Source organism: Actinia tenebrosa, unplaced genomic scaffold (assembly GCF_029948245.1).
Source record: "Actinia tenebrosa isolate PJP-AT-01 unplaced genomic scaffold, QUT_ActTen_1.0 PGA_scaffold4__44_contigs__length_22323623, whole genome shotgun sequence".
Taxonomy (NCBI): Eukaryota; Metazoa; Cnidaria; class Anthozoa; order Actiniaria; family Actiniidae; genus Actinia; species Actinia tenebrosa.
In genome coordinates, this window is record NW_028292581.1 from 6,020,582 (window position 1) to 6,036,804 (window position 16,223).

The 16,223-nt window shown below is 37.7% G+C and overlaps 1 protein-coding gene across 1 annotated transcript in view; it reads left to right on the forward strand.

The window, feature by feature from the left end:
• The window catches only part of LOC116305068 (nuclear pore complex protein Nup160), a 28,731-nt gene that overhangs the window by 11,701 nt on the left and 807 nt on the right, over nucleotides 1-16,223 (forward strand). Inside the window, exons 15-36 of the mRNA XM_031714902.2 lie at nucleotides 1,002-1,063; nucleotides 1,913-2,016; nucleotides 2,712-2,777; nucleotides 3,175-3,269; nucleotides 3,767-3,924; nucleotides 4,452-4,585; nucleotides 5,238-5,305; nucleotides 5,822-5,993; nucleotides 6,664-6,869; nucleotides 7,455-7,537; nucleotides 8,132-8,227; nucleotides 9,076-9,170; nucleotides 9,906-10,002; nucleotides 10,643-10,748; nucleotides 11,083-11,156; nucleotides 11,542-11,634; nucleotides 11,979-12,174; nucleotides 12,926-13,052; nucleotides 13,171-13,206; nucleotides 13,983-14,066; nucleotides 14,700-14,847; nucleotides 15,992-16,117. Coding sequence (XP_031570762.2) covers nucleotides 1,002-1,063; nucleotides 1,913-2,016; nucleotides 2,712-2,777; nucleotides 3,175-3,269; nucleotides 3,767-3,924; nucleotides 4,452-4,585; nucleotides 5,238-5,305; nucleotides 5,822-5,993; nucleotides 6,664-6,869; nucleotides 7,455-7,537; nucleotides 8,132-8,227; nucleotides 9,076-9,170; nucleotides 9,906-10,002; nucleotides 10,643-10,748; nucleotides 11,083-11,156; nucleotides 11,542-11,634; nucleotides 11,979-12,174; nucleotides 12,926-13,052; nucleotides 13,171-13,206; nucleotides 13,983-14,066; nucleotides 14,700-14,847; nucleotides 15,992-16,117 — 2,426 coding nt within the window. The remainder of the gene's footprint in view (nucleotides 1-1,001; nucleotides 1,064-1,912; nucleotides 2,017-2,711; nucleotides 2,778-3,174; nucleotides 3,270-3,766; nucleotides 3,925-4,451; nucleotides 4,586-5,237; nucleotides 5,306-5,821; nucleotides 5,994-6,663; nucleotides 6,870-7,454; nucleotides 7,538-8,131; nucleotides 8,228-9,075; nucleotides 9,171-9,905; nucleotides 10,003-10,642; nucleotides 10,749-11,082; nucleotides 11,157-11,541; nucleotides 11,635-11,978; nucleotides 12,175-12,925; nucleotides 13,053-13,170; nucleotides 13,207-13,982; nucleotides 14,067-14,699; nucleotides 14,848-15,991; nucleotides 16,118-16,223) is intronic.

A 16,223-nucleotide genomic window follows, 5' to 3' on the forward strand; every position in this document is an offset into this window, starting at 1 on the left:
AAATCTTGAGTCGTCTCGTTTAACTTCCATTAGTCTAAATTATGCTTTTTAAAAAAGTTTTTTTTGGTATGAGCTCGTTAGCAAGTACAAACTCGAATTCACTATCGGCCGATAAAACAATGTCGATAGCTAAACTTATAGAGATATAAATCTTTTCTTTCATTTATGAACAAAGAAAACACTTAGTTCCATCTCCAATAATTTTTTTTGGGGGGGGGGGGGGGGGGGGGGACATCAAACATTCAACAAGAATGAATTCAATTTTAATTTCCCAAAGATTTTCTCCAACTTCCACTCAAATGCTTCTTAGAATTATTTCTCTCGCGAATGTTTACAAGTTGTCAAATTCGAAACGTTTTGATTGGTTCTTGAAGCACAATGACACTTATCTGATTGGTTGAACATAAACAATAGGAAAGGAATGTTGTGCTCTGGTAAGCAGCCGCTAGTCAGGGGAGAAAGCGTTGCGTGACGACACTGAAAGCGGCTGTGGGGGAGACTAATGTTTCACATACATGTACTCATTACTGTTTATTGTAAAAGTGTTGTGCTACACAGAATGTTTTGTGTGTCAACCCTCTCTTGACTTTTTAATGACCCCTCTCAAATCCCACCATCATCTCCAGGAAACCATTTCCACCACTGTTACTGATGACATATACCTTCTCGCTTAGATAAGGGCTAATTAGAACTTACTTGTATTGTCGTAATGTTTTCCCATTGCAGACCATGTGTCATTCTCTAGGGTATAATTTATTTGTTTTATGGTTGCATGTGAGAATTAAAACACACAAGTTACAACTCCGACAAAGAATCTTAAAGTCAAAAGAGAAAAACTTGGTCTGAAATGAGAAAATATTAAACCTATTATTTAAAGCAAATGCTACTGGTAACTATAATACTACTGGTATAATATTACTAGTAACTAGCTCGTGCCCTCTAAAACATGAAGAAGAAATAGCATATGGATAGAAATAATTTCACTTAATTTTCAATTTCAGATAAATCAATGAGGAAAGATCTAACGACTGTGTGCAACGCTCTGAGACTTGTCTCACAACAGGTATAAAGCTATGATGATATCTAAGAGCAGAAACAGTTACCTAATGCTTATTGTACTAGCCCTGAGGTTTACCTGTAGACATTGAAAGTTAGTTCAAACCCTTGCAACCTCATATACATTGTTTCTGGAGTCAAGGGTGCATGGTTAGGAGCATTGCACATCTGGGGTCATGAATTCTTTTCCTGGACTTAGTATTAGCCATCTGGAGTTGTAGAAATGTGTAAAATGTAAAATCTGTGATTATTGGCTATTTTGGGGGACGCTTCACCAGTTACTTGACATTATATGCATTAAGAAACAAAATGAATTTGAAAATTAACATGATAATGAAGTTTTCCTATGACTTTGCTATCAACAAGCAAAAAAGATGCCATATAACTATTTAAGTATCCCCTAAAACAGCCCCATAGGCATAATGTAATGTATCATACAACTCCAGAATGGCTAACTGCATGTATTTAAGCAAAGTTCGTTTGGCTTCTCCTGTGATTTGAAATCTTCCTCCCCCAGGTTTTGGTTTTCTCCCAAATGCCTGTTCAAATTGCTAAAGATCATCCCAATTGTTTCAGGATCTTTAAAAGAACGTTGATGCTTGATTTAAAGTTTGTATCAAATGTTTTCTCAAACAAAGAGTTTCTGAAATCTTTCTCCCCCAGGTTTTGGTTTCTCCCAAATACCTGTTCAAATTGCTAAAGATCATCCCAGTTGTTTCAGGATTTAAGAAAGTTGATGCTTGATTTAAAGTTTGTATCAAATGTTTTCTCAAGCAAAGACTTCCTGAGTACCCTTCTCCATCAGGTTGTACAGATATAATATTTCTCTGATCCTAAAGCATTTTTGTTATAACAGTTGACTCAGGAGAACAAAGCTGCCATCCAAAATGACCTGACATACCAGTGTGATCCTAGCCTTACAGCAAAACAAATATCAGAGAGCTTGATAACAAATCCAGTGTAAGTCTGACAATAGTTTTTTAACTAGTTTTAGAACTAACCTCCAAAATGTCCAAATATAATAATAATAATAATAATAATAATAAGGAATAATTTATATAGCGTCGATATCCTTAAGTTCAAAGACGCTTTACAATATAAAAATGTGACTCAAAAAATAAATTTAAGAAAAGAATTACTATTTCATGAATAAGAGTGAGTAATAAAACATGCCCATAATACATATCATTATCAACATATTTCAATTAAAATTCATTGCATGTCAATATATACATTACACATTTTTTTAAAATTCAAATAACAATGAATTGATTTAGATTGGTTAAAATAGGTAAGATTTTTACATATTGAAAACTCGTGTGAATAAAAAGGTCTTGAGACCACACTTAAAACTGGAAATTGTTTCACAAGATCGAAGGGATGGAGGTAGGCTGTTCCATAACTCAGGAGCAGCAACTGCAAAAGCTCTCTTCCCATATTTCTTTAGCCTGAAAGGGCCTTTGGTTAAGAGGTTCGCTGATGAAGATCTGAGAGAGCGGGAAGGCATATATGCCTTAAGTAGTTAAAACTTAAACTCAGTAGATATCTAAAGTTTATCATATTCCATTGTCTTTACATTTCATATTGTGTTATGTGTTATTTGTGTATCTTACTTAGCTTCTGATTATGTTAATGACACATCTCTATTCTTGCAGTGATGATACTGAGAATTCAGCTCAACATACATTTCATTCTGAGTTCACACAAGAGATAGAAACAAGGTAATGATCAGGACAGTATTGTCTTTTCCTCTTTCCTTCTATCTAGAATTGTCTGGTTTTTCATCTGTTTGTCTTTCTGTCTGTCTGTCTGTCTGTCCATCCACCCATCCAGTGTCCACTCATTTGTCTGTCCATCCATCTGCTATTGATTCTGTTCATTCAACTATTCCTACTTCTGTACATCATTTGTTTGGCTCTCTGGCTCGCTCCATCGATCCTACCATCCTTCCCTCCTGATGTTCTCATTCATCTCTTTAAGTGTATGTTTGCTACCCATTCCTCTGCCCATCCATCCATCAATCCATCTTCTATCTTTCTTCCCATGTTTTCTGTCTATCAATCCATCTAACATATATAATATCAATATTACTACAGTTCTATTTATTTTTCTATTTAGCCTTCAGAAAGTGTCCAACCTATGTGAATGTTTTAAAGTAGTACTAAGATCTCTAGATCTGTCTGGAATCCCTTTAGATGATAATGAAGATCCTGGTAAGGCATGAAAAAATTCAATAGAAAAATGAAAATACAATGATCTCTTGACAGTCACAGCTAAGTGAACATGTCCCTTTGTTACAACTTTCAATACCTTACAATTTTATTGACCCTCAAATTAAAATGATCATATAAATGATTCCCCATTTTACGAAGAACATTCCATCACAATAAAAATAATATAACTTCTTTGAAATATATTGAGTTTATTATTAGAATCTGATATTAGAAAACGTTTTTCTCCAGCGATAGCTTGCTTTATAACCTGCTTAGGCCTAGGGCAAACGTTGAACTTTCCATGCACCGAACTCATTAAAAACAATGGATATCAGGTGATAATGAGGCAGCATTCTTTGATGTAATTATGTTCGGTGCATGGATAGTTTGACGTTTGCCCTAGGCCTTATCTAGAAGATTAGTTAGAGCCTTGCATTGTCTTCCTTTTTTTTCATTTTTATTATTGATGGTTTCATTATTTCTTTTTGCTGCTTTAGGATGGATGGGCGACAAGATTGGAAGCTGCCCCAAATTGGGTAGTCAGCTGATGCGACAGCTTCTTGCACATTGTTTTCAACAGACAATGGAAACTCGCTTGTCTTTGTGCAGAGATTTCCTTGTTCTACTTGGTGTTATAGAACGACTTAGCTCAAAGGTATTACTAAAACCATTTGACATCTGACTCAAGTTTTTTTATTCTTGCATCATGATTGGTTGGTGTTGTAAGGTTAGGGTGGTCCCTGGAGTCTTTTCAAGTAAAACTCTTACCAAGTCAGACTGTAATACTTTATAAAATTACAATGCTTGATGTAGAGGACAATGATTGGCTGATTAGCCAGTGTTTCTACAGTCGTTTGCATCTAAGGGTGAACATTTTGAAACTAAAACATGTTCTAATTGGTCGCCGAAACATTAGAGCTAGTCAACCTGAAAGTGCACATTTGGCTCTTTTGAATTCAGCCAGCTGCGATTTGATTTCAAAAGAGCAGCACGTCAAATGTGCATTTTCCAGTTGACTAACTCCTATGTTTCATCAACCAATTAGAACATGTTTTAGTTTCATGTGTTCACTCTAAGATGCAAACCGCTGAAATACGGTTATTGAAACTTGTGGCCAGGTATTCTGAAGTTATATAAAATAGCCTAATCTAAATTATTGGAATTCAAATATTTATTTTGTAGACTGGTTTAAATCCTCACTTTTCTCAAGATATCTCATCTCTTTACATCCCTCAAACTGTGTTGTTGCTGAGAGTGTATCACTGTTTACACTGGTCTACCAAACTACTGGTCATGCCTGCACCATCAAATGCTGTGTAAGTAATAAACTGGTTGTTAAGGTGTCAGTAAGCAGTTGATAAGGTGTCAGTGAGTGGTTGGCAAGACGACAGTCAGTGTCTTGTAAGGTAATTGTCAGTGCTTGGTTAAGTGTTGGTAAGTGGTTGGTAAGGTGTCAGTAAGTAGTTGGTAAGGTGTCAGTAAGTGGTTGGTAAGGTGTCAGTAAGTGGTTGGTAAGGTGTCAGTCAGTGGTTGATAAGGTGTCAGTAAGTGGTTGGTAAGGTGTCAGTCAGTGGTTGTTAAGGTGTCAGTAAGTGGTTGTTAAGGTGTCAGTAAGTGGTTGGTAAGGTGTCAGTCAGTGGTTGTTAAGGTGTCAGTAAGTGGTTGGTAAGGTGTCAGTCAGTGGTTGTTAAGGTGTCAGTCAGTGGTTGGTAAGGTGTCAGTAAGTGGTTGGTAAGGTGTCAGTCAGTGGTTGTTAAGGTGTAAGCAAGTGGTTGGTAAGGTGTTGGTTGTATAACGATAAAATGTGTTGTTTTATTTTACAATTCTGTATTATAGAAACTTTTCCTAGTAGATTGCTTTAATTTGTAAAATAAACAAATAATCCAATTTATATTATATTTTTCTCATTGAATATTAATAGGTTAATAAAGTCAGAAGGTTAGTTTTTCATGTTTTTTATCTTGTTAGGGAATCAAATCTGAAGCAACTTGCGGCACTTGAAATATCTGATGGACTTCAGGCAAAGCAAGTAGAAGGTGTGTTTACACAATCATGTCATTTATCAATTATTAATAAACCTTTTTCAAATGTGTAGTTCCAAAAATTAAGACACCCCCCTACCTCCCAGAAATTCCAATTTGTAAGAGTTAATTACCAAGAACAGAGACAATAAGCCATATACATCCCGAGGGCTGGGATAACCTTTCAAGGTTAGAGTTGATGTGTTCATCCATTTACTGTATTTATCAAGTTCAACTTTGACTGAGAACATTGTTTCATAGTCACTCAAGTGAATTCATGAAAGGTCTATTGCATGATATATAACAAGACTGGCCTTGCTTTATTTATTAGGTTTGACCATGGAAATAAAGTCCAAAAGTGTCACTTTTAGATGAATTTGATTTCCCCCCTGCTACTTTAAAGTTGCTTTAGAGTTTGAGCAGTTAACTTCTACTGTGGCTTTGCTTTTTCATCTGCAAAGAATAATTCTTTGGAATACATTTCAAGAGGATTAATTCTCCTAATCCTCTTATTTTTCATTATCTTTTTAGATCATCCCAACACAACTGTCCTGCAACTGTTCCTCAGTACCACAGGTGGAGCACAGCTATCACAGCTCATGTCAAAACTTCAACAAACTAACAAAAGTGTTGGCGGTTATAAGAAAGTCAATCCACTTGGTGTTATGATCAACCAAGCTGTTTATACACTTACTGGGTTACTGTATCCTCCAGAAGCATTATTTGGTTTACTAACTAATGATAATTTATTTCTGAAGTATGGCATTGAAAATTATTTAAGTTAGTCACTATTAGATACTAATACAGCTTTATTACAGATTTAGCATAATTTTAGACTCGAATACAAAGTTTTGCTCGCTGTGATTGGTTGAGAATGCAGGTCCACATCAGCCTATGGCTGCCTATCTTAATCTAACCTGCTTTATCAAATGAAAGTGTGTGTGTGTGTGTGTGTGTGTGTGTGTGTGTGTGTGTGCGCGCGTGTGTGTGTGTGTGTATGTATGCATGTATTTGTGTGTGTGTGTATGTATGTATGAGCGATAATCACTGCTGAAGCGGTGATTACAGTATGAGGTTTCCAAAGTTTGCCGGAGCAGAAGTAATACTAAGACATTTTTATCCGGGATTGGAGAGCCTTTGGTGAATAATTGTTAAATAATACAACAAGCCTAAAGTGATGAAAATATGAAATAAGTTAATTTAGATGATATTGGATCATGATTTCTTTTGTTTCTTTGCAAAGCTGGCAGTTATAAGCATAGCCAACACAAACAGACTCATAACACTAAGCTGTGCTTTCTTGCTAATAGAGAAAATGTCTAGAGTGAGATATACTGCATTTGGGAGTCATTATCCTTACATCGTGTTATAAGCTGGCCTTCAGAAGCTGCCACCATTTTTCCTGAATTTCTCCTGACCAATTACCAGTACATGCATCTCCAGGACTACTGTCAGTTACTAGATAGCTGGTGTGATGACAGACAGTCGTACAGGCTGTTCTTGTGTGGTCAGTCCTATCTTGTTCTTGGTGAGAACTTCAAGGCATTGGACTGTTTTCTGCATGCCGCTGAAGGAGCAAGTAAGTGGTCTTTGTTTTGTGAAGGTAGCTATTAAAATAGCTAGTGGCCAACAAACCTGTGCCTCTCATTCCATGATCAAATTTTAGAATTTAGAAGTTAATTTTTGTGTAGGCAGGAAAGCTGGAGAACCTGGACTTAAAATACCCTCAAAGAACACTAAAAAAACATACGCCTCTCTACTAACATATGATACTGTATTGCTCATTTCCTTTGTTTAACAATAATGCCCAGTTGAAAATAGAATTTTTCATTAATATGCATACTGTAGTTGTGAGTTGCCCTTTGGAATTTGGCTTTCAACTGCTGCCAGTTTGAAACAGACTCGTACCCAGTCGCTTCTCTTGTCTTATTGATCTCACGCTGTGGTTGATGGGAAGGATTTAGTGAGTTCGCGGCATGATTCTCCTTCCTTAAAAAAACGTGAGTTATGACTGGGTACGAGCCTGAGTTGGAAATATAAAAGGGAGCAACTGATTGATCTTCATTGATGGCAGCAAGAAACCAAATTTCAGGGTGCAGCTCACAGCTAGAAGTTCACATAAGATTAAAACTAAGATTAAAAACGTTTTACATATTTTTTTCAGGCATGGATGACAGGCTTATAGGAAAAGTTTTACAAGCAGATGTACTGGATGAAACTAGTTTGAAAGTTTTATTTTATGTTAAGGTACTTTGAGAAATCCTTCTGGACCTGGTTGTACGAAGGGTAGATGGTGCTACCCGATAATCAAATCTAGTCCAGTGGATAAATTTATTTGATAACAGTATCGACTTATCCACTGGATAAGGATTTATCCACCGGATAGTGTTATCCATCCTTCGTACGACCAGGCCCTGGAACACATACTTTAGACATACACAGTATACCATCACAATTGTTTCTGTGAAGCAGAGATTCACCCATCCTATTTAATGGTCTTGCCATGCTCTGTCCTATCTCATCCCATTTTTCTTACCTTAACATTGTATTCTGTGCCATCTTATATTTTTCTATCCCATGCCATCTTCTCCAGCCCTCCAATCAATTCTTGGCCCATTTTATCCTATCCATTTTTCCATCCTTTTGTTTACAACTTATACCATCCTATTTTATTCTGTCTTGTTCTTTCCCACCCCATTGCGTGCCATCAAATTGTTATCATCTGTCCTTTTCCTTTATTTAATCAGCTTTATCCAATTTCATACTATTTTGTTTTACTTTTTTTTTCTTTTGACATTAATTTTATGTTTTCCTATATATAATTCGTTTTTTTTTTTGCAGGTCATGCGTCTCTTTGAGCAGTTTGATGCTCCAGATTTGGTCATTTTTATTGCCAACACTGCCATCAGCATTGCAAGTCCAGATGACCCAAACATTGTAAGATTTTATCCACTTTACTCATCACAATAGAGATTATTACTGCTTCGAATTCTCCCGTTTCGAGTTCTCTGTTGCTCAGGGTTAGCCTCGATTTTGTGCAGAATATTCACGTGTTCCAGTGAAGGTCTGGAATTTCAAAGTGTTTGTATTGTTGAAGTTGTGCCTTCTTTACTTTACTGTTGGTATTTGTGGATATTTAAACACTGATACGAGGCCAACCCTGAGTAAATGAGTCTGTAATCAAGGAACACAGCGGTAATTTGGAACTCGAAAATAGTCTATTCTTTGTTGTCAGGGTTAGTCTTAAAATGAAACGATAATGCGTTCCCGAGAAGCTCCATATTTCTCAGGCTACAGCCATATTGACTGGAACAAAAGATCTCCCCCATGTAGGCTCGCATTCAATCGCTTCAGAATAAGGCTATTCGGGGTTAAACAAAGGTTTTTATTCTCATGGGAATAAGTATGCCGCCGTGTGATCAAGGCCCGGGGGGGGGGGGGGGGGGGGGGTACTCCCCTATTATTCGCTATACGGGTACGTGCCGCAAACAGGGTATGAATTTCAGCGATTTCACTCTGGAACAGGATCAGGGTTCAGAGGGCTCAGCGGCACATCCCTACCCTAAACGGGCAAGAGTACCCCCGGGGATCAAGGTCCGTTGAATTTCAAAATATTTGTATTGTTGAAGTTGTGCATTCTTTACTTTACTTTTGGTATTTGAGAATATTTTGACGCTAAACTGAGGCTTACTCTGAGTAAATGATTTACTATAATAAAGGAACACAGCGGTACTTACAAAGTACAATTTTTTTTACTGATACCACATTTCCCTCCCTTTTTGCAGCCAAACCTGTGGTCCAATATTTTCAAGCATCATTTACATCTGGGTCATAATGACGAGGCATATGCTGCCCTGACCAGTAATCCTGATCCATCAAGGTTTGTTTTCTCACAGGATTTTTACTAGTAACGCCAGTCCTAAATATTACCTTAGTGTTCAATTTTCGTGACGTGTTAATTTAGAAATTTCGGAGGTTGCATATTTCGCGACACTAAATTTCACGATTTTGCGGAGGAAAACATTCTAAGTCACTTGAATTTTGGGCTTTCATTAAATATAAATAAATAATAAATAAATAAATGGGATTTAGCAGTGGCATTTCTACAGAGTAGCGATTCATCCACTGTAATTCCAATTGGAATTTAGAAGTTGATTTTTGCTGAAGGAGGAAAGCTGGAGAACCCGGAAAACCCTTGAAACACTGGAGAGAACCAACAAACAACTCTACTCACTTACGACACCGAGCTCAGCGAGACTCGAACCCGGGTCGCATTTGTGAGAGGCGAGCGCTCTCACCACTACGAAAACATGTCAGTCATTGACATAAATTTGTTTCCAAAAACACGCATTCCTTTTATTGAAGATTAAATTCTTTATTTCTTTATTTTTTTGCCACGTAAATTTGATGCAATTCCATAGTTAGTAGAGGAGTAATATGGTATTTTATTCCATTCTTGGGCTTTTGCAAAGTGTAGTGAAAACAGTTCTCTTCATGGTTCATAGAGGTCGTAACTGTTTTATGAAGGAAGCTTGCCATACTTTTTATCATTTTTACTTTATCGTAAATCATTTCCTATTTATTCTACGATTCATATTTTTCGTTTTTCGTCCAGGAAACGCGATTGCCTTCATCGATTTATGGTCGTTTTATGTGAGAGAGGTCAGCTTCAGGAACTGTGTGAATATCCTTATGTAAACCTTCATGATGAGGTGAGAGATTTTTGTTTGCACAGCAGAAGTTTTACAGTTGCTTATGTGAAGCTTATGTTTAAGCAATGTTGATATGTTTTCCCATTTCAGACTGTGTGTTATTCCCAGGGACGGACCCAGGAATTTGAGAAAGGGGGCTGTAAGATTTCAATGTGTGATGAATCTTATACCTAGTCTCCCCCACAGCCGCTTTCAGAGTCGTCACGCAACGCTTTCTCCCCTACTCAGGGGAGAAAGCGTTGCGTGACGACACTGAAAGCGGCTGTGTGGGAGACTATCTCATACCTTGACTAGGCAAAAGAAAGGGAGGTCCAGGGGGCATGTTCGGAATGAAATTACTTGCAGCCCCATCACCACCCTCCCCTCCCCCCCAACAAATTTCCCTTGATTCCCTTGATTATAAGATATTTTTTGAGTCGTATCCATATTAATCTACTTTATCAAGTGTTAGTAGTACACCAAAAATAATGCACCAGTTACTCAAAGAGTAAGAGCGTGCCCCTGTTTTACAACTGACAGGGAAGCAAATCTATCATAAATCAAAGTATAAATTAGGTGTTTAAAAAGGGAATAATGAATTACTGTAAGTAAGAGTTTATGATATTTTCTTGATCTATAAAATATTTTTTCCCATTAATAGTTCGTTGACATAATGGAATCCCATGCTCGTACAGTTGACATAGCAACACACCAATACTATGATCTACTCTATGCATTTCACGTGTTCAGAGGCAACTACAGAAAAGGTATCAGACTTTTTACTAGTAACCATAAAATTAAAGTTATGTAATGCATGAAAATGGAATATTTGAAGGTTTTTACGCAGCTTCTCTCATGTTCTCTCAGCATCCCGCACGTTTGGATCAGAGTATCTAAAACGAAAAGCTGTTTCGATTTCTTAATTTTATTATGGAATAAAACCATTTTGCTTGTCTGAACAGATCTCGTGTCATTTTCCTTGAATATTGTTTGACTCTGACCAAAAGATTTTCTCAAGAGAATATTTCGTGGTCGTAGATGGGTGAACATTCCACACACACTGAATTTTGTTTTTAATTTCTCTATTTTTTCTTTTCCCAGCGGGAAGTGTCATGTATGAATACGGTGGTAGACTTGGTAGGGAGTTACCAGGCAAACAAGGGTTACAAAAACAGGTAAGATACTGCGCATGACAACAAGCACTTACTAAGCCCTCTTTCTCTCTCTCTGGAACAGGGTATATGAAATCACACTCTCTCTCTGGATCAGGGTATCTAAGATTTTTGCAAGCACTGGAAAAGGTTTTTTTTATATACGATCTTACTCTGGAACAGGCTATGAATTTCAGCTATTTTACTCTTGAACAGGGTCAGGTTTGAGAGAGCTCAGTGTCACATCCCTACCCTAAACGGGCAAGAGTACCCCCCCCCCCACCCACCCCCTTCCCCCGGAGATTAACCACAGAGGGCCAAGTTAATCACTTGCGACTATCAAGTGTCATGCTCATGCTAAATAATGTTGCTTTGCTCTTACAGTCTTTGCATTATTATTGTATTGCAGGCCAAGTGCTACCTTGCAGCCCTTAATGCACTTCGTCTAGTAGATCCTAAAAATGCATGGATAGTAACACCGTGGGACAGGGCACAGAAGAAGGTAAACAGTATCAGTAATTACTATCGTGTACAAAAGATAGCAGTGTTAGTGGTGTTTTGGGGATAAATTTAAAGGGGAAAGATTTTTTGTGCCTATCATTCAATAGTTTGATCATACGTCGTTTACATCTTCCATAAGTGGCAAACCTATCCCTGATTTATTAGTCAGAATAGGTACGCTACCGCTAGAGTTTTCAAGGCCCGTTTACACAGACAATGATTTTTGCTGTGTCGGATTGGTACCACCATTTTCCCCTACGATACCACGTTAATGGGTTGGTTACCATTCGCCCTGAATAACTCATGTCATTCCGGTTTTTACTTTACCCGATTTTCATGTTCTAGAAGAATGACGAGCCGCCCAATTCTTCCCCTAAACGCAAACAAGGTGACGAGGATTCCTGGTACGGTATTGATAGACACAGCCGAGCACGCAGGAAGCTGACTGTCATGGAGATCCATGACCTAGAGAAAGAATACCTTCTAGTACTTGCTCGTCTACAGCTGTTGAGAGTCGAGGCTGATCCTTCTGAGGCTACTGGTGAGAGGTTTTGGGATTTTCTCTTAGTTACACTTACATCCTTTTAAATTGAATGTGGGTTCTCCACCAATTTGTGAGCACTGGTTTACGAGAGGTACCAGGTGAACTGACTGATTTAGGGTGCGATTACACGGAGCAATTTTCTCTGCAACTTGTCTCGTAACGGTGTTGCGACACAACTTGCATGGAGCATTGCAGCGTGTAACCTACAGCGCAATTTGAAAAAATGTTGCGAGACAAGCTCCAGCAAATGCTTGCGTCTCCGTTGCAACGTGTAAACACTCATGCGACTTGTGTCGCAACACTGTCGCGAGACAAGTTGCAGAGAAAATCGCTTTTTGTATTCGCGCCTTTGTAACAGCTCAGTTGTCTCTACTTTACAACCTTCAGGTTTACTCTATATATACTATACACCCTTAGGAATTTCCCACGGCATGCTACAAAACTTTACATTAATACTAAGTAAATATAAAAATAAAGAATATAGATAAAAGATTAGAAGATCATGAAGCCTGGGGTGACGTCACAATCATTAACACATTGAAAGTATAAACCATTATGACATAGACGCAGCATTCAAATGAAGAAATATTTTACCATTCAACTATTCACTTATATAACAATATAAATATATAAAAATAGTTTAGGGATTAGTGACGTAGTAATCCCGGCATATAGTGACACAGTGAGAGGAAAAGCTTATTTTTTTAATGATTCTAAATCACCACACATCTTGTTAACTATTGTATAGGACCACCCCTGACTGCACAAGAGACACTAACCCTTCTCACCCAAGCTGGACTGTTCGACACAGCCTTCACAGTCGCATCAGGATTTAATCTCTCGAGAGACACAATCTTTGAAGGTCTTGCAGCAAGGTTAGTGATTAGTTTCAATTCCATTTATTTTCCATTTTTCCTTTAAAATCGTAGTCGTAGTCTCAGTGTGTCCACATTTCTTTAGGCTCAGTGTTTCAACTTGTTTTTAAATCTTCAGATGTGTGAGGCAATCCTATAATCTAGGCATGACAAGGTAGGGAATCTATGAGGAAAAGCCAGGATTGTTTTTTCAAGTAAATAGGAACATATCTCAAAAGACCTTTTGAGTTTCGTACGCAAATTGCCCATTTCAGATCACATGACATTCCCTTGAGAATTGTCCTTTATTGACGAAAATATAAAATATTTACACATGAAAGAATCATCTCATCTCCCAAGAGTGGCATCACATGGTCTGGAATTTGCACAACGAAGCTAAAAATGTGTATTACCACATAGTTTCTTCGTGACCTTTGATTTTTCACGTTTCATTTTTCCTGCTTCGTCAGTCATGCAAAGAGGACGGTTTTTACAAATAACCCACAGTAATGTGTAACGAAACTTAATGTGCTTGTATCCAAGGGGGTGAACACGAATCCAGCTGGAGTTTAAAAATATAGTGTAAAAAGTTAACTAACAAAATCGTACAAATTAGTGCAAAGTTTTGTAGGTCTACTGTTTACTGAGTTCTATTGAACTTCCTTATTTGTGCAATTTCTTACGAAGTTTTTTAAGAATATATGGTATGAACTCTACCTGGAAAGAGCAAAGTTATCGCTTACTTTGGAGAAACATCAGTTGATTATCTGTTTGCTGAATTGTTTCTCGCCATGATGGCTGATTGATTCGCGAGATGATGAAATTGGAAAGTGAAAAAGCAAATACGGGACGACGAAACTAAAAGCTCTAAAAGCTCACTTGTGTGTTTTGGATGTCTCTTGATTACGGTGCGTACTATTCCTACTGACTCGTACTTTGAACACTTTCTAGGTCGGGTGGTATAGAAGACAACGAAGCTTGGGACTGGCTGTTAGAAAACGACACTGGAAATACCCAACCAGCACGTGACAAGAGGTGCAGTAGGAAAATGACAATACCAACGTTTCTCTATTTCTGTATTTCTTGTTAGCTTCAAACTTTGCGTCGTCGACGTTCTCGCAAAATTAGAGCTCTTTTTATTTTGGCTTTGGCGTAATATTTTTCTATTTCATATCTCAGGGCTCGACTGTACGAAGGGTGGATAGTGCTATCCGACGGCTAAATCTTATCTACGCGATAACTGAATTTTTTTGGATAATTTTTGGACAACAGCATCCATGATAGCGCTATCTACCCTTCGTATAACTGGAGAATAAATAGGTGCAAGTCGCTACTAAAGAAAGAAATATAACTTTTAGAAAATCAAGGGTGGCGTAGGGTAGTCGCCTCTCACCTCTAGGGTCTTAGTTTCAATTCCTTGATTCAACATTACATTTGAGTACAGTATGTTAGATCTCTCCCTTGATTCGTGGGCTTTTCTCCAGTGTTCCTTCTTCCGCAAAGCCTATAAGAAGCCATGCGCTGTCTTAGATCAGCCCAAAAAGTGGTTTCAGAGCTTGATAAAACGTAAAGTTTTTTTTTTGAAAAGAACGACACCTGATGTTGAAAAGGATTTTAAGAGCTATGAGGGATATTTTGGTTCAAATCGTCATATCTACTTTGTTTCAGTGTGGCAGATCAAGCCTGGAAGTTACTGCAATGTTATCTTGATAAGCTGAGAGACACAGAGAATGGTCGTTGCTACTACAGATGTGTTGCTAGCAAGTTATTATCGATAGGAGCACCTATACCAACCTGGTTAATCAACGATTACAAGGTAAGACATGTGGCATCGCAATACGTGTTTCTTATTTCTACTTTGTTAATATGATTTTGAAAAACATAATGTAACAGAACGTTCCCTTGCCTTAAGTTTAGTTACATTTTGTTAATATATAGTACTTCTTCATCATTTGACTTGCAAAAAATCAACCAATATCGATTTGTCTCAAAAAGGGATTATTTCAGGTTATTTAGGAGTGACAGAGTGGTGGATGGACGACTTGTTGTTTTTTCCCATTTGTTGGAGTTTGCGTTTCGCGTCCAAAATAGCCGCCAAATGTGACTGATTCCCTGGCTGTTATTTGGCATGAAGCAAAGATGGAAAATATTTCAAATTTTTTTTTTTTTTGGACTCTCCTTAGATTCACGGAGGAGTCTCCAGTTTTTCTGTAGAAGTTAGCTGTGCCTTATCTCTAATCGATCCTGAAGTTGTTACAGATAAATTATTTTTGAATTATTCATTCTCTGATGATATATAGGATGTCACAAATTATTTTTGAATTATTCATTCTCTGATGATACATAGGATGTCACACTTACCTTCATGTTACCGTTTGTTCACCGTTTTATCTTCTAGACTATCGTGCCTTTTTTCACTTAGTTGTCGTTCCCGGCATTCGTTTCCATTAGTTTACGGTTATCAAAGAAATTTTCGTACAAGTGAGAAACGACACCTCAAATTCTTAGTTGTACTGTACCCATACCGTTTCTTACCATACCCATGTACGTGTTAGGAAACATTCGTAAATAATAGAAAGCCATTTGAATGTTACGGCATATCGTTCCGTGTACCATGTCCCACACATGCGATAATCATTTTTTTCGGGGGGGGGGGGGGGGGCATTATGATGTTACGGCATGCCGTACCGTGCCCTGATGTGCTGCAAGTCAGTACTCTATGTTTCCCATTCATGCGATAATCATTTTTTGGGAAGCCATTATGATGTTACGGCATGACGTACCGTGTACGGGCTGTAATAGGTACCGTACCTTTCCAACTCATACGATCTATGCCTAAGTGTACAAGATTTGGTGTCAGTTTTATTATTATGCTTTATTCATTCTTCATTCACCCTGTAAAACGTTTGATAGCCAAAGGCTCTTCAGTAATTGATTTTATTTCTACATAATTTCTTCAGAGGTTAAACCCTGCTGAGCTTCTTTACCTCTACGTAACATACGACATGTTGCAAGAAGCAGCTGATCTGGCAATTGAATATATCAATGCTGTTCTTGGGGAAGGCAAAGAGTATTTTGGGCTTAAGGTTAGTGCTTGATAACATGGTGCCAGGCAAGTGCTATACTCTGAATTACTTACCAAGCGATCAAAATATGTCTTCATGTAGAAAATATACTATTGGAAGTAATTTA